The 17,718-nt window shown below is 45.1% G+C and overlaps 1 protein-coding gene across 6 annotated transcripts in view; it reads right to left on the bottom strand.

Moving 5' to 3' along the window:
* rnf123 (ring finger protein 123) overlaps positions 1–16,597 on the bottom strand; it is an 84,168-nt gene extending 67,571 nt beyond the window's left edge. Inside the window, exons 1-22 of one of the 6 annotated variants that reach the window (XM_085161391.1) lie at positions 16,384–16,597; positions 15,694–15,873; positions 15,526–15,610; positions 14,342–14,415; positions 14,141–14,238; positions 13,979–14,033; positions 13,616–13,701; positions 11,792–11,878; positions 11,648–11,715; positions 8,904–9,029; positions 8,314–8,428; positions 8,105–8,209; positions 6,324–6,449; positions 3,443–3,535; positions 3,158–3,231; positions 2,962–3,079; positions 2,629–2,728; positions 2,443–2,504; positions 1,761–1,832; positions 1,447–1,567; positions 1,117–1,218; positions 83–183 (exon numbers count right to left, since the gene is read on the bottom strand). In XM_085161391.1, the coding sequence (XP_085017517.1) occupies positions 83–183; positions 1,117–1,218; positions 1,447–1,567; positions 1,761–1,832; positions 2,443–2,504; positions 2,629–2,728; positions 2,962–3,079; positions 3,158–3,231; positions 3,443–3,535; positions 6,324–6,449; positions 8,105–8,209; positions 8,314–8,428; positions 8,904–9,029; positions 11,648–11,715; positions 11,792–11,878; positions 13,616–13,701; positions 13,979–14,033; positions 14,141–14,238; positions 14,342–14,415; positions 15,526–15,610; positions 15,694–15,775 (1,950 nt within the window). In that variant the 5' untranslated portion in view covers positions 15,776–15,873; positions 16,384–16,597. The other 5 variants (XM_085161390.1, XM_085161393.1, XM_085161392.1 and 2 more) reach the window with 5 other exon arrangements.
* Between the last annotated feature and the right edge of the window lie 1,121 nt (positions 16,598–17,718).

The following is a 17,718-nucleotide window of genomic DNA, read 5'->3' as shown; positions in this document are numbered from 1 at the left end:
ATCTGGAAGTACTCATGTGTACTTTTACACAAACTGTTGACTCGGTGACACAGAAACACATCCATGTAAAACATGACATCACCTGAGCAGCTCCGCTCTCGTCGTCCTCGTCCAGGTCGTCCATGGACGTGGCCTGGATCTCCGCGGGGTCGATGATGATGTTTGCTTTACTCGCCAAATCGTCTGAAAAAGAGAAAACAGGCACATTCATCATGTTGTAGTTTCCACACATGAAAACAAAACCATCAGCTGAGTTTCATCGAGCTGTCTGCAGAAAAACAGACGGAGCTCTGACAGCAGCATTTCATATTCACTCAGACCCCAAAATACCATCAGAATAAAACCAAAGAAACACGTTTAAAAACAAACTGCAGCCCAACATTAAAACTCTGAGTTCAGCCGTCCAGGCCAGCTCACACCGGCTTTGTACGAACGTTCTGACCGGGGGTAAAGAAATCAAACACACCTGACAGGATCAGAAACGTATCGATGTCAAACGGTTCTTTTGGATGATGGTTGGCGTATTTACCTCCTCACGCCAACCCCGCCCCCAGCGGCTTTCAACCTGCTGGTCAAACTGGTCATGTTAGAGGTTTCTATCCAACATGGAGCTCTTGCTCCCTCTGGTGGAGACAGCTGTGATTAACGCGGGCGCACTCGCCTGCTTCCAGCTCTGTGTCCTTCATCTTGGATGAGTTAACAATAATCCCCGTTTATGTGACACCTCTGTGCACCCTGCTTTAGCTCCTCCCCCTCTGAGCACCTTTGCTCCTGATTGGCTGCTCCTCACAAACTGAGGTCAGGATTCTTACGCAGGCACAACTCGTCATTAGACACACGTGACAGGAAATAAATGAAGGAGATCTTGAGCACACGTCACCAAAGCAGCAACAGCTCGTCCAATCACGTCGTCCTGGGGCTGACTCTCCCAGCCGCCGATCAGCTGATCAGACACTGAGGGGGTCGGTGTGAAGTGACCTCCTGCATGTCCCAGCGCTCTGGGCTCAGAGTCAGCACATTACCAAACACCTAAACTGACAACAGACACAGAGGAGCAGGGCCACGCCCCCCACAAGCACGCCTCCCGGGGCCACGCCCACCAGGAGCACACCTCACCTTTCAGGGTTTTCTTCAGGTGGGACAGCAGCCCGCCCAGCCTCTGCAGGTCGAAGTAGTCCACCTTCCCATTATAGAACAACTGAGGAGGGACGTAGGCGTCTGTGGAGGTACAGAGGAACATCACTGAGGGAAGACACACACACACACACACACACACACACACGCGCACACACACACACACACACACACACACACACACACACACACACACACACACACCCAAACGCACACACACCCAAACACACACGTGCACACACACACGCGCACACACACGCACACACACACACACATTCACACACACAGATTGTGTGGCACAGCGTGTCGTACCGTCGCTGCTCACGCTGCTCGGACTCTTGCGCTGTCCTTCGTCCCAGCAGCCTCTGACCGCTGTGATGAGGCGGTGCAGGAAACACACCATGTACTCAGGCGGACACAGAGCCGTGGGGTGCTGCTCAAACACACAGAGTGCACGCGTGTGCAAACACACACGTGAGGCTTCACCCGATGATCAGAGTGATAAAAACACGTCTCCGTGAAATCAAACCTGTGGTTTCAGTCTGCGTCGCTCACAGACAGGAACAAACTGACCTGTGGAAACACTGACATGACGTGAGACGGTGGCGCTCCTCGCCGCTCCTTACCCCTCTGTTGCTGGCGTTTTCCTGCAGGAACTTCCTGAACTTGTTGAGGAAAATGTAGCGCGATGCTTCCCCCTGAAAGAGGAGCAGAGCTCATCATTTTTCTCTTCACTGCAGTTGTAAACAGGAGAAGCGACTGCTGCAGTCAAACCTTCAGCCTGATCAGACCAAGTGTTACTCGGGGGGAGGACATTAACGTTCACGTCAGGCCGAAACATCCGAGGGAAACCGCGGAGTGGCGAGTTTGACGGGTTAAAACCTATCAAGGCTCTCGTGTCTGTGACTGAAAAGACTTTCTTTAAATCACTATCAAGGAAAAACTAAAATGAGTCTCTGATAGAACGTGTTTCGTGATGATCTTACAGTCACAGTAACGAACGAGCAGCGGGGTGAAAAACACGGTTGGTCATCGCCTCGCCGAGGAGCCGTTTCCTCCCGGTTACGTGATTTGGTTTAAAATAAATGCGTAAAGCAAAGCGACTCCGAGCCCGTTATCGCTTCGAGCGCTCGCTCCGTGAATTCGTTGACAGTTGCTTGGATACGTGTTACGGTGCTGCAGCCGGCACAGCTGAGGTATCTGATCTGAACCTCCGACAGAAACACCGGCGCTGAAACGTCTCGCCACCGCAAACATCAGAGCAGCGTCCTGACCGCCATCACCAACACATCACGGCGCTGCACCCACCGTGCTCTTGTCCTTGTTATTGAGCAGCAGCCTCAGGATCTGAACCTGCAACTCCTCCACCACTGCAGGAGAACAGAGGTCAGAGGTCAGAGGAGCGCACAGACAGGTGGGTGGTCTCAGAGACAGGAAGTGGAACACCAAAATAAAACAGTAAACTACTAAAACAGGCCGATGATGGAGACCGACCTTCGATCCTCTTCTTCAGCCTCTGGCAGCCTCTCTCGTAGGCTCGGCGCCTCAGACGCTCGTCGGCGCTCTCGTCTTTGGGCTCGCGCTCGTCTTTACCCTGTTTAATAATGAAGCATTGTTTAAAGCTCTCACACCTGTGCTGCTGTAAACACCTGATCGCTGCAGCCTTCCCCTGAGCAGCCTGTGATTCGTCTGTCACCGTCACATCTGATTGGTCGTTCGGTAAACGGCCTCTCGCTGTTTGAGATTCGCTACTTTCAGTTTAATGACTTTGACACTCGATAAAATTTCGTCAGGAGACACAAACGGCAGAGCCTCGGTTTCTCTCACCTCTTTGTCGAAGTGCGTGGGCCACCAGGTGGTCGGGATGAGCTCCTCTAGCCCCGCCTCCTTCACCCTCAGAGGAGTCTTGATGTAAAAGAACACGACCGAGCGCAGGACGTCGAACGTGAGCGTCGGTTAAGGAGAATGCCGCGACAGCGGTTTAAATGTCACAGAGCGCTTTCACTTCGCGGCTGAAGGATATAAGACGTTGCTGAGCAGGTACTTCCTGGATTTCTCGTGGCGCAGGATGGCCGTGGTCAGCCGCAGGTAGTGGATCTGAAACACAAGCACATCAGCTGGAGAACATCTGGAAACACGTGACATGAAAAAAGAAGATTTTAGATGAAGTTTGTCTCCACCTGCACACACAAACATTTAAAGTTTGGTCTCTGAAGATGAACCTCCTGTGTCTGTGAGGTCCCTCTGCAGGCCCCGCCCCCTAATCTTATATAACCTGTGGAGCGCTGTGTCCGTTTGTTTGTCCTACCTGGAAGCCCAAGTCTGGGATGATGGGGGAGAAGCGGTAGGCCCTGAGTAAGGACATCATGAGCTGCTTCAGACACTCGTTCACCTCGTGGTCCTGCAAACAGAGGACAGAGAGGACGCAGAGGACAGAGAGGACGCAGAGGACGCAGAGGACAGAGAGGACAGAGAGGTTTCAGACTGTGGTACTCCAGAAAAACATCCTGACGCTCAGCACGCTCTGCAGTAAATATGACCAATTTAAACGAGTGCTTTTTAACCGGGTTAGCACCGTCGCCTCCTTGTTTGAACCTGATCTCCGGGTCCTCCTCTGTGGAGTCTGGGGGCCACCGTGAGGCGGTCAATAAACCAACCATCAGCTATTCGGAGATCTGTGCACATGTTCAGCATGCTGTGACTTATTTACCGAGCTCAGCATGAACTGTCGGCGCTACACGTGCTCGTTTCTGCCTCACAGGCAGCGGTTGGAGCAGAAACACACGGACGTGTGTGACCAGTCGACGTCGCTATGGTCACTAGGCATTTAACCCAACCATTAACATTTTAATTGAACCTTAATGCCCCAAGATGGAGCAACCCTTCAAGCTCACAGTGGAGATGAGCTTTGTTTGACAGCCGGGCTCCCCTTAGAGGGAGAGGGCGGAGCTCAGCCATTCAGGAAACGCCCTGAGTGGAGCAGCTACGTCTCCACATTGAAGGGAGGCAGCTGAAGCGCTCGCCTCCTGGAGGTGGTGGAGGCAGCTCCGACGCTTCCTACAGGAGGTGAAAGTACTGTGCAATACTCCAAAACAATGTTCAATAATAGCAAGTTAATAATAATACAAAGTGCTGATGTTTTTGTTTCTGTGGAGCAACACGAAAGTTGAATTAACATTTTAACAACCACATGTCATCCATGCCGTCATTAGTTTTTATTCATGTATCCTCAGATGTGGAACTCTGCAGGAGAGCATCCACTCTAGGGCTGCCACAAACGATTATTTTGATAGTCGACTAGTCACCGATTATTTTTGTGATTGGTCGACTAATCAGATCATCATCCATTGGACGTAAAACTACAGCTTATTGCACCAGCAGGCATCTGCTCTTATATAACTATCATTAGCTTACAGCTTTAAGTGTTTAAGGTATGTGCTAACTAAAAATAAAGACAAGATGATAGTTTATTAAATTTTAATGAAATTTGCAGATTGTTTTGGTGAAGTTTAATAAACTCCTTGCTATCTAAAATATAACAGGACACCGGAGTAAATTCTCCAGCATCTCACACTTCTGATAATCAGCTGTCTGCTTGACGTTTATTCAGCTGTGTAAAAACTATAACTTTAATCTCAGCCAAACTGATTTACTCAGGAACAAATAAAATACTAAAAAAAGCCAAACAATAACATTTTTAAGTTATCTAAGTGACTTATATATCATGTTTAACCTGAGTAGTGAAAGACGGCAGTGGGTTTGAAGCCGGGAGTCCGGTGTTCTCACAGCTCTAGTTAGCCTAGCCCCCGGCTAGCTATCGAGCTAGTGGCTAACAGACGTCTCCGAAAACGTCGGAGCGCTTTTGAAAATATGTGGTGTCTTGATAAACTGAGCAGATATTTGAAGTTTACACAGCTACATTCTCGCCTGAAAATATGTTAAACGTTTATTTTGTGACCCAGAAAGAATAATAAGAGTAATATTAAAACTAACTAGCTGCCGCCATTGTTGGAAACTGAGCTGGGCTGCGCTATGAATTCTGGGACACAGCTTCTTCTTCTTCGGGGTTTAACGGCAGCTGGCATCCTTGTACATGCAGTGCTGCCATCTTCTGTTTCAGTCCGTTATTACACTCTTAAATCCTACTACTTATTCCTGTGTCTTTTGGGATCTTACAAAGCTTTAAACGACACGTCGACTATTAAATCAACAATTTTGATAGTCGACTAATCGTGGCAGCCCTAATCCACTCTAAGATGTTTTTATGCATCTGTCCCAAGTTACAGATTCATCTTGTTATGAAGAAAATTTTAGCCTGTTATCTTTAAAGGTTTGTGAACTATTCGTGAAAAAGGCAAAAAGGCCTGAAAGTGGGTCGACGGACCATTAAAAAAGAAAACATCTTGAGTTTTGGACACATGACAGAGTGATGCAAACTCAGGGCCGCCTCCTGTGAGGAGATGGTGTAAAGCAGGATGCGTCACTAACCACGAGGAGCTTTCAGCCCAACCTGCAGGTGATGAAGGCTTCTCCTCATTGGCTGACACAACAGGAATAAATAAAAGATGCTGATCAAGTGTTTGTGCGGCCGCATCAATCCGAGCTGCTTGATGAATGGACACAGTAAAAAGGAAGGCGGGGGAGTTCGCACTGAAGAAAACATGAAACACACAAACACCTGGACGGACAGGTGTGCGCGTACACTGACCCTCGTCAAAAGGTATTCTGAAGGTCGTGATGCGTGCTTTTCATAACCGAACAGGAGCTTTACCGCAGATCATCAACGACGACCAGCTGATCAGACCGTTCTGGAAATGTAACATTTTTAAATTTGTGACGTTCGTGGTTTTCACAGTAAAAAACCTGCGTTTCATGTTTTTGTGTGACTTTAGCTCGAAACAGGAAGTCATGATGAAAACGCACCTGTACAGTCGGACACGAGGCGGAGCTGCAACAATGAGGTAAACAGGTGTTAAGGTGATGGTCCACAAGGCCACGTATAAATGCAGCAACTTTAAAAGACGTCGCTGAACCTGAGCGCGTCCTGGTTCTTCTTCTGTTTACACGTCTTGCATTTCTGTGCGTGTTTGCCGTTACCCTGTGGACGCACAGTCCAGTTTTTGGGTTTAGGCCTGCGATGGCGGGTGGGGCGCCACGGTTGGAGCAGTGAGCCGAGCGTGCAGATTTACCTCCATCAGCAGCCAGAAGAGGTCGAGCAGCTGCTGGATGAGCGGGTGTTCGTCCACCGAACCTCCTCCCTCCAGAATCCCCAGCAGGAAGTTCATCAGCACGTCCTCCACCAGATACACCTTACACTGCAACCAGACAGCCACCATCAGTGCACGTGACCTGATGACATCACATTTTCAGACAGAGGTGATTTCATCCATTCAAACGCATCGCCTGCACAAACAGTGCCCCAAACAGACGATTTAGTTTCCACTGTGGATTTAATCAGCTGCAGAGCACGGTGCACGATCAGTCTGGGAATTAAAACAAAGCCCATCTCCGGTTTGCTTCAGTGAAGCAGAAACATACAAACCACACTTCCTGTCCATGTGGATGCATGCAGTCTTTTCTTTTAAACTTTACAGTTACAGCTCTGATGCTCGATATAAAATCCAGCTGAATAATCTGCTTCTGTTTGTGTCTCAGCCTCACAGCAGGATCATGAGAAACAGTCTGAGTGACACTCAGCTCATTATTAGAAACTTCATGCTTCATATGAACCACGACAGGAAGCGAGCCGACGTCTCTTCTCCGTGTATTTAAATATGAGCGCCAACGTCTGACAATAAAAACGAACTCTAAAAATCGACTCTGGTGGACAAGTCCTGATCCAGAAACACGGACGACAGGAGCCTCGTTTTAACCACAGTGCTGTTTAACCCTTTAAGACCTACCATAGAACCAAGTCCGCCAGAGCTTATATTATATTTTTACATGCTGTGGAGCCATTTTTGGGAGCATTTCAAGTTGCTATACATCAATACAACCATTACAGCCTAAATTTTAATAATATGTCTGCATTAAGTGCATAGTAATTACATAAATTGCAAAAAAGTGCAATAAACTACAAAAAAATTGAAAATCTTTGTTTTTTTTTAACATATATTTCTATTTAGAGAAATTTAAGAGGCTTATCCCTCAAAACTGTAAATACAAAAAAGTTGCACAAAATAGTTTCCCACCACAGGAAATTTATTTTGAGTGTCTTCATAGTTTTATTTTTGAAATACACCAATTTTTATACACTGCAGGAAAATCGAAAATAAATATTATAGTGCAAATTTGCAAAAAAGCAGCATATGCATCAAAATAAACTATTTCCAGCAGTGCAATATGAGTCCTAAGCATCCCAGAAACCACACAGAAAGTCATAAAGTCAAAGATAACTTTTAAAAACACCAGTATAGGCTCATGAGGCCCTGATGGTAAAAAAACTACATTTCCGCGAAAATGACGTCACTTCCGGTTTCGGGCAGGTAATGGCGGACATGCAAAAGTTCGCGCTGACGTCTATTCCAAGTAGGAAGTGTTATGAACAGCTGATCGGATCGGCAAAGTGTGTTTCTGGAATATTATGTTTTTGTTGCTGCAAATGCTTTTTATGCAGTTTTTGCAAAACTATATGTGGAAGGAAACTGTGACCGAGGACAAGCTGATGGCATAAGATGTAAGTACAACTCCTCCGGTTTCATATGCAAAAAAAATTATTGCGCTAGCTCACGTGGTTGCAGAGCTACCGGGATTTAAAAGTAGTTACGCAAAACGGAGCGTGCTGCTCTGACCGGCTTTAAAGGGTTAAGCACTTTCAGTGTATTTTAACACCCGATGTGATTATTCAGTTAATAACAGAACAGCGGTCAGTTTTAGCGATCTCTGAACACGTTCGGTATCTTCGGTTGGTTTTCAGTTTCCTGACGTTTCGTGCAAAAAGGGAATAAGCTACAAACACAGTATGTTTCACCATGAGTGGAGCGAAGTGGTTAAAGATGTGAGCCAGGGTGACGAGGACGGTCGGTTCTCCGTGAAGCCTCCACACGGCGCAGTCCTTCTCCACCAGCCTCTCCTCCTGCAGCAGTAAAGGACAGACAAAGGACGCACCTTTCACCTGCACGTCAACCAAACACCAGGCTGAACGCAGGAAATGCCATTTTCACCTGCTCGTGTTCCTACCTGAGCGTCGATGGCGGTGGACAGGACGTTCTTGATGTAGCCCAGCAGTTTGTGGGCCTTCATCAGGTCTGCAGCTGGAGGGTTCTGGAGGGGCAGGTAGCCGTCCACGGGGTACGTGGGTCACAGTCGGGTTAAAGACAAACTCACGACACCACAGCAGCATTTATCCAATCAAATTCAATCGGTGTGTGTTATCTGGCTTCATGGACAGAGCTGGGTGTCATCTGCATAGCAGTGTAAATGTATGCTATGTCTTCTAATGATGCTGCCTAAGGGAAGCATGTATAATGTAAACAGAATTGGTCCTAGCACTGAACCCTGTGGAACTCCATAATTAACCTCAGTGTGAATAATTAATAAATAAAATTAATAAAATTAATAAAATTAATAAAATAAAAATAAAATAAATAATAAATAAAATGAGACCAGCTTAGTTAAAAAAGCTCAGTTTGAAATCCTACACCTGTAGAATTTTCTGTACCATCCATGACTCCAGCATGCAAACGTGTGGCCCTGATAACCAGCTCACAGGGGAGTGGCACCAACACCTGCCAGCAGGGCTTTTGGACACGATTAGTTGTGAAGGATATCTGAGAGGCCTGCTGCCGAAGTTGAAAGCCACTGACTCTTTAAAGGAGAGGCTGATGGCGGGAAAGTAAGCGATGCCAGGACCCATCTTAATGTTGGTGAAGGCCGTCCCCAAAGACTGGCCATTCCTGAGGACACAGAGGACACGCTGAGTGCAGGAAACTGCTTTACTAAACAAGGAGGACACATCAGAGAAGACTTCAACCACAAACAGTCACTGACAGCTTAAAACCTTTTGATTCAGTCTGCAGACCAACATGTACAGTCTCATCAGAATGATTTACCCAACAAACTCCCTGAAAGGTTTATCAAAGGAAACGTGCCTAAACCTAATAACTGGTTGGGTGCCCTTAGCAACAACAACTGCCTTCAAGCATTTGTAATAACCGTCTCGAGTCTTTTCCAGCTGTGGAGGGATTCTGGCCCACCCGAGGGTTTGAGCTAGGGCTGGGCGATATGGCCTAAAATCTATATCGCGGTATAATTTGAAGCATGTGCGGTAACGATGTATCCTTTTCTTCTGTATAACGGATTTTATACACTATTAGGTACGCAGGTGCAAGTGCTGCATGTTGACGAGAAATTTATTTGGAGCAAAGAAAAGCTGAAAACAGAAAAACAGCAGAAAAACTGTATTTCAGTGTTCGCTATTATCCACACACACACACACCAGCAGCCCCTCTCACTCAGTTTTTGCATTTGCTCGCGCCCTCAACGTGTTGCTCGCGCCCTCAACGTGTTGCTCGCGCCCTCAACGTGTTGCTCGCGCCCTCAACGTGTTGCTCGCGCCCTCAACGTGTTGCTCGCGCCCTCAACGTGTTGCTCGCGCCCTCAACGTGTTGCTCGCGCTCTCAACGTGTTGCTCGCGCTCTCAACGTGTTGCTCGCGCGCGCTCAACATTTCTGCCCGTGCGCGCTCAACTCTTTCTCTACACCGTTATATTTGTGCCACAAAACCAGCCAATCACAGACTCAAATGCAAAAAAATCTGATTGGCTGTTCTGGTCTCCAATCAGCTCGAAATGACGAAATGCAATATCCCAGAATGCATTTGTCCAAAACTCAAACGAGGCAGTGGCGGAGGGACACAGAGGGGCGGAGTTTGAAATATCACTCTTTCTGTGTCACAAAATAAACTTTTAAGATATTTTCATGCGAGAATGTTTCTGTGTAAACTTCTAATATCTGCTCGATTCATCAAGACGTCACATATTTGCAAAAGTGCTCTGACGTTTTCGGAGATGCCTGTTACCAGCATTCAAACGTACAGCTCTGTTATCACTTCCAACATAAATGAAGACAGAAACTAAACAGCAGTGACGTTTGTAGGGTTACTGAAGTTGGGCTAGCTGCTATATAATGTTGTGCTACGTGATTGCTAGCGACACAGCTATGTTAGCATAAACACAGTGAAGCTGGAGGATGAACGCTAACTTTTTTCCACTCGATAAAAGTTAACGTGAGGGTTCCTGATGGTCAGAGACAAATGCAATCACATGGCAGGATGCTGTAAACGGACCAAACTTCAGTCAGGAGAACAACTGAGATAATCCATCCACAATACGAGGTTAGTCATTAATATACTGCAACAACATGGGAATAGAGCCGCTGGAGAGAATTCAGCATTAATGAATCAATGTTACAGAAGTGGAGGAAGTGCAGGTTTTCCTCATCTTCCAAAAGTGCTTCGTTTCTTTGCTATGACTGTCGGCATAATTTGCAGATGATGTTTGCAGCCGCTGCAATGCTTTCGACCAAAACAGGCGCAGCTTGATGACACCATCAACATGCGCTATCGCCGTATAGTCAAAATCTCTACCGTTGGCCAAATTTATACCATTTATACTGCCCACCCCTAGTTTGAGCATGAACTGCCTTTTTAGGGTCATGCCACAGCATCTCAATCTGACTCAGGTCATGACTTTGACTAGCCCACTCCACTAGTCCAAAGCCTTTAGTCTTTCTAAAGCCAGTCAGAGGTGGACTTGCTGCTGTGTTCTGGATCATTGTCCTGCTGCAGAAGCCAAGTCATGAACACATGTCCAGACATTTTCCTTCAGGAGGTTTTAGACATCTTCAGGTCCTGAGGCAGCGACACAGCTCCAGACCATCTCACTACCACCACCATATCCTACAGCTGCTATCATGTTCCTGTCCTGCTGTTACTTTTAAAACTTTCCAAAAAGTTCAACTTTTGTCTCATCAGCCCACAGAGTATTTTCCCAGAAGTCTTAGGGGTCATCGAGATGTTTGAGGCTAGACTTTGTGTTGTTTTTGGTCAGCTTTGGTTTCACCTTCAACTTTTTACTCCTTAATAAGAAACAGTTTAACTTAGAAACTGCATTTTGTGTTTACTCGAGTTTGTCTAACATTTACATTTGTTTGATGTTCTGAAACATTTAAGTGTGACAATCATTCTGTATGCCTAACATACACTACAGATGTTTCACAGATGTTGCTTTTAGTCTACTCTGTCTCAAAATTACAGTTTTATCTTGTTTTGTAAAGTCAACTGCTCTGCTATCAAACCTGTCTGTTTTTCTGATTGGTCACATGCTCTAAACTCCGCCTCTGTCACGGGCTCACACTGACAGCTAGCCTGATAAACTCCGGGCTGACGTTAGGATAAGTGAAGGACAGAAAGCCATCCTGATATGTTGATGATCAGAAGTTTTCGGTTTGGACCAAAGATGTAAAAAGACGACCAAACGGAGGAAAGGAGGGAAGGAAAGGACAGAGGAACTCACAGGCAGAACGTGATGGTTCCTTCATCCAGGTCTATCAGACAGCTCACGATGTCTCCTGCTGCCCACGACTGGGGAGAGAAAACGCGCCGTTATGGTCACATGATCAAACAGAGGGGCAGATTCCAGCGCTGTGTTCACGCTCACCTTTCCGTAGTTTGTCGTCGTCACGTTCCACTTTCTCACTCTGTTTCCGTCGTAAGCGTACGAGTCTGGCGTGTCACCTACACCCTCCTGAGCACAAAAACACACTGGTCAGCATCGCCGTGCCGCCATCCTTCATGGTAACGGATGCAGCAGTGGTGAAAAACAGACAGTTTTTAATGGACGCCCTCAGACACCAACCACAAGCGTCACCACAGAAAACTCCATTTAGCTCTTTGATTGAAGCAAATATGCAGCTTCAATTACTTCTTTTTTAAATTTACCAAAAAAATATTCCAACGTTTTTGACACTCAACATTAATGTAGGCGTAACAGTCAACTTTGTGCTTTAATCAAGCATCAACCTCCACATCCTGCAGTTCCTCTGACGTCCAGCAGAAGCTGCAGCAGTGAGTCCACACTAGGGCTGCCACAAACGATTATTTTTGTGATTAGTCGACTAATCAGATCATCATCCATTGGACGTAAAACATACAGCTTATTGCACCAGCAGGCATCTGCTCTTATATAACTATTATTATTATTATTATATAACTATCATTAGCTTACAGCTTTAAGTGTTTAAGGTATGTGCTAACTAAAAATAAAGACAAGATGAGAGTTTATTAAATTTTAATGAAATTTGCAGATTGTTTCGGTTAAGTTTAATAAACTCCTTGCTATCTAAAATATAACAGGACACCGGAGTAAATTCTCGAGCATCTCACACTTCTGATGATCAGCTGTCTGCTTGACGTTTATTCAGCTGTGTAAAAACTATAACTTTAATCTCAGCCAAACCGATTTACTCAGGAACAAATAAAATACTGAAAAAAGCCAAACAACAACATTTTAAGTTATCTAAGTGACTTATATATCATGTTTAACCTGAGTAGCGAAAGACGGCGGTGGGTTTGAAAACGATTAGCCGGGAGTCCGGTGTTCTCACAGCTCTAGTTAGCCTAGCCCCCGGCTAGCTATCGAGCTAGTGGCTAACAGACGTCTCCGAAAACGTCGGAGCGCTTTTGAAAATATGTGGTGTCTTGATAAACTGAGCAGATATTTGAGGTTTACACAGCTACATTCTCGCCTGAAAATATGTTAAACGTTTATTTTGTGACCCAGAAAGAATAATAAGAGTAATATTAAAACTAACTAGCTGCCGCCATTGTTGGAAACTGAGCTGGGCTGCGCTATGAATTCTGGGACACAGCTTCTTCTTCTTCGGGGTTTAACGGCAGCTGGCATCCTTGTACATGCAGTGCTGCCATCTTCTGTTTCAGTCCGTTATTACACTCTTAAATCCTACTACTTATTCCTGCGTCTTTTGGGATCTTACAAAGCTTCAAACGAAGCGTCGACTATTAAATCAGTCGTCGACGATTTTGATAGTCAACGTAATCGTGACTAGTCGACTAATCGTGGCAGCCCTAATCCATACAGACTCCCACATTAAAACTTTGCAGCGGAAATAAAAATGTTTGCATCCTGATACACAAACTGTTTGGTGTGTGTAGATCATTTCCTCCTTCAAAACAACAATATTGAACTTTGTGAGAAAATAAAGATAAAAGGAAGAAAAGACAGAAACAAAAAGAAAGTCAGTTCTTCACAGCTGTCCCAGTTTTTCATGCGGCTCACGATTGAGCCTCCGGGTTCATCTCTGCAGTCTTAATGGAGCCATTGACGCTCACTGCGTACTTCTGCAGGATCAACCTGCAGCATTTTTCTTTCAGATTTTTCACACATGAACAAACAGCTCTGTTTCCCCACAACATGCGCCGTGTCAAGGCCTTTACAGGGTTCATCATCAAGGTGTGTGTATACCTCCTGATTGAAGCGACAGCTAAGGGTACACCAGCCTATCTGCATCAGACCCTGAGAGGAGATCAGCACCTCGTAGGCCCACTTCCCTGCAGACAGAAACAGCCCAAAATCATTCTCCACATCACAACAGTCGCCTCAGGGTGCTTTATTTTGGAAGGTTGACAATAATACAGAAAAACCAGATCACACGACCTTTCTAAACTGGACTTTTATTGTGAAAAGCAAGCCAATCTGCAGAAAAGGTCACGTTTCCTGTGACAGTTTTTTGGTTTCAGGGCTCATTTTTGTTGTGTGTCATATTTACTGAGTCGGTTCAGCACAAACCCAAAAGTCGAAGCTTTTTCCGGGTCTGAGACGACGTACCTTTATAAACACAGGTGGTCGCTCGGATGGAGCTGAAGTTGCTGTGGCCGATGACCTGAATGCAGAGAAATTCATCACACATAGGAAGTGTTTTTCTACAGTACCAATCAAAGTCCAAACTTTGACTGGTTTCACTGGTTTATGGTCTCCGGCGTGTCTCACCCCCAGCAGGTCGTCGTCTACAAACAGGAGTCCTTCAAAGCCGCTGGTGTGATCGAGGACAACGGGCTGAGGACCCAGACGACCGTCCACAGCCTGACCTGCACACGTTCAGGTGACGTGTTAGTGTTATCAGACATTTGAGCTCGTTCTGAGTCACAGACCATAAGGTTTGGTTTTAAAGACAGACGCTTCCAGCCTCACCGTCCTCCGTAGGCGTGTCCTCAGACAGCAGCTTCTCCAGGTGAGCAGGTAGATCCTGGAAACCCAGAGTCTTCCTGAAACCCAGAGCGGCAGGAAAAGACGACAAAGGGATAGAAAAGATTTTATTCTCAGAGTTTCTCATTATCGTTTCCTTCTTTCAGCTCAGTCTGATTTTTCCATTTAAACATCGACTCGTGAGTCGTGTGCTGGTGTTTTTCTGTGTAACATCAGGTAATCACAGCACAGTCATTCAGTTAGAAACAAACCCAACAAATATTTATCAAAAAAAAGAAAAATAACAATTATTAAAAAACTATTTTGGGAAGTACAACAGTTTGTAAAAAAGACAAGAGAAAGAACTACATCCTAAAAAAACCCTGAAACATAAAAGTCAAAGAAGTCCACGACTATAAAAAATATATCTTCCTACAGCATGAACCAAGATTCAAAAACAGAATAAAAACAGAAAGTTAGAAAAAGAATCGGACTTAAAGTCAAAACTACGTTTACAATAAATCAGATTTTTTTCCCCAGAGACAATCACAGAAATAAGAAATTACCAAAAAGAAACTGGTTACATTTTAAAATGTATTATATAAAAAATATGTTTAAAAAAAAAAAACAATCTGACTATTTATAAACACACACAAAATTCATTTTTGCAGATTATTAAACAGGAAAAAAAATATAGAAAATAAGGTTAAAAATGAAAAAAAGAAAATTTACAGTTAAAAAAACAAATGAAAAAAGTTTTACATGATTAAAACGTTGATGTTTGATGTTTTTCACATATTTGTTTTTAGATTTCATGAATTGTATCCGAGTGTGTGTGTGTGTGTGTCTATGTTTAAAGCTGCTGAAGGTAACATGAACCTGGCCAGCTTAAATAACGAGGCTCTGAGTCACTAACCAGGAACTTGGGACACACACGCACACACACACACACTCATGCGCACACACACACACACTCAGAGTAAGCAGCAGCTGTGACTGTCGGCCTCATTCCTGCGTCTGGTTTCAGTTTTACAGCCTCGCACATTTAAAATAGAAACAAAATCAGACAAATAAAGTATTTGTGTTCAGTTTGTGTTTAGAGCTGGAAAAACTGAACCTGATGGTGCGTCTGCCTCTTACCTGCTCAGAGATGTGCATCAGAGGAGGAGGGTGTCACAGCATGAGCTTACCTGAGCGAGGCCAGTGTGGGTCCCTGTTTGGTGGAGGGAAACACATGGTGCAGGTAGTCGCTCAGCAGCTTCTCGTTCACGATACCTGGCAGAAGGACAGCTGACTCAGACAGACCAATCGGAGGGCAGGAGTGGTGGGTTCGTGCTGAAGTGACTGAGCATTCATACCTGTGGATCTCGGCTTGTCCATGTCTGACGCCAGTCTGTAGTTACGGCGGGTCAGAGCGGTGCCGCCTCCCTTAGAGCTCATGGTGTCTGACTGGAGCCACCTGACCCACACACTGCTGCCAGAGACACACCTGTAAACACCACCACCGTCATGTCCAATCACAGCACAGGGCAAAGCAGCTGTGTCACAAACAGCAGCCACATGTTCAGGAGAGCGCCTGGCACCTGACATAAACATCTCCTGCCCTCTCTGAGTCATTACCGTGTACTTTTACTACTTTGCCCCAATCCTACCTGTGTACTTTTACTGCCGAAAGAATTTAATCATGCTGGATTTACTTTAACTGTATGTAACTGATACACTGCGATTACCCTCTCCTAGGTCTAATATTGTGTACTTTTATCACCTTGCTGCATACAGTTGATGATAAAGTGTAGTCTCGGGGTAGCCCTGAGCAATGATGAAGCACAGCTAGCTCGGCTGTTAGCATGCCGCCTGACCCCCGTTAGCTCACCGGAGCACTGAGGCTCGGCAGACCGGTCCGTTATAACCCAGTCGGCGGGACTTTGGGGGCTGAGTGCCGAGTAATCACTGGATACCTCAGTCGAGCATCGCTCGGCTGTAGGCAGTTACATGTCACACAGCTGGTAGCAGGCTAACAGCTAGCGGCTAATGACAGCGACACTCACCGCCTCCGGCTGCTCGGACGGGCCGCTGCTCCGCTGTAGCCGCCGCTAGCTCTGGTAGTCCGGCTGATAGTTGTGAATTGAGCCGCTGGGTATCGGCAATAAGAACCTAATCTCCACAACAACACCGGAGTCTTATCCGCTGTTAACGCCTCTCACGGTACGGAGGGCAGACTGGGACAAGAAGGGCAAAGACGAAAAAACGCGAAGGCAGAAATATATGTGTGTGTGTGTGTGTGTGTGTGTGTCGTCGTTAGTTTATGGCTGATCAAAACACAATTAAATACATATACAATTAAAAAGTTAAATTAAATTTTAAATATTATTACATATATAATATTATGTATTATGAGCTTTAAATATAAATGCTAGCAGCAGTTCACAGATTAATTTAAAACAGCATCAAACACACTTTAAAATATACTGTGACTCTGCGGTAGGCTGAAAAGTGTGAGACAAGAACATTTAGGAAGATATGAATATGAAATTATAAGAATAATCATTAGTTGGTTAAACTGGTCAGAAATTATAACTGATGGAGTCATTAAACTCTCTCTGAACCTTTCAAATCAAAGCATTGTTTTTGTGCATATGCAGTAATAATGTTCAGAGGGCACACCTGGCTTTACTGCAAGAGACTCCACCTGAGAACCTGTGGACAATAAAAGATCTCGTCTCGTCTTGAGTTCAGTCAGAGGTTTATGTCTCCATCTTGTGGTCGTTCTGTGTCATTACTGACTATTTAATCCCGCAGATGACAGCAGGATTAAATAAACGTTTTCGTGACGTAAATGACAGCATGACTTCAGAGAGCCAACGTGCTTCATCTTTGGCTCTCATAACTTAGCCATCGTTCATGGCTGTTCATGGCCACCGTTTAATCAGAATCGGAATAAAGTATTCTGATTATTTTCAGCAGCTCTTCTCAGAAGGATAATCCACCTGCTCCTCCAGGTTTCACAAGTCCAGTGAACCTCAGGACTGGAGCCAGCCCAACACAAATATGAATAGGACAGCTATGAAACAGGCCACTTTAATGTGCATGTGATTTATTTAAAATACAGAACACATGTTGAGTTGTATACTTAACTTAAAAAAATACAATTTCTGTTTAATTTAAGTTAATATTATACAATTCAATTTTAATAATGAAGCGCAAAAGTATCTATAAAATAAAAAAATATTAAATATGAAATACAATCAAATAAATGATCAGAGAGACACTGCAGACTTGACCCAAAGATCAGGAACATCGTCAAATATGGAGCCTCGTTCCGGCCCCTGGAATATGGCCTCTGATTGGCTGACCTGTTTCAACCCTAACCATAACCCTATTTT

The sequence above is a fragment of the Neolamprologus multifasciatus genome, chromosome 5, assembly GCF_963576455.1.
Source record: "Neolamprologus multifasciatus chromosome 5, fNeoMul1.2, whole genome shotgun sequence".
Classification (NCBI taxonomy): Eukaryota; Metazoa; Chordata; class Actinopteri; order Cichliformes; family Cichlidae; genus Neolamprologus; species Neolamprologus multifasciatus.
The sequence above is the reverse complement of the archived record's forward strand: the minus strand, read 5'-3'. Positions and strand labels throughout refer to the sequence as shown.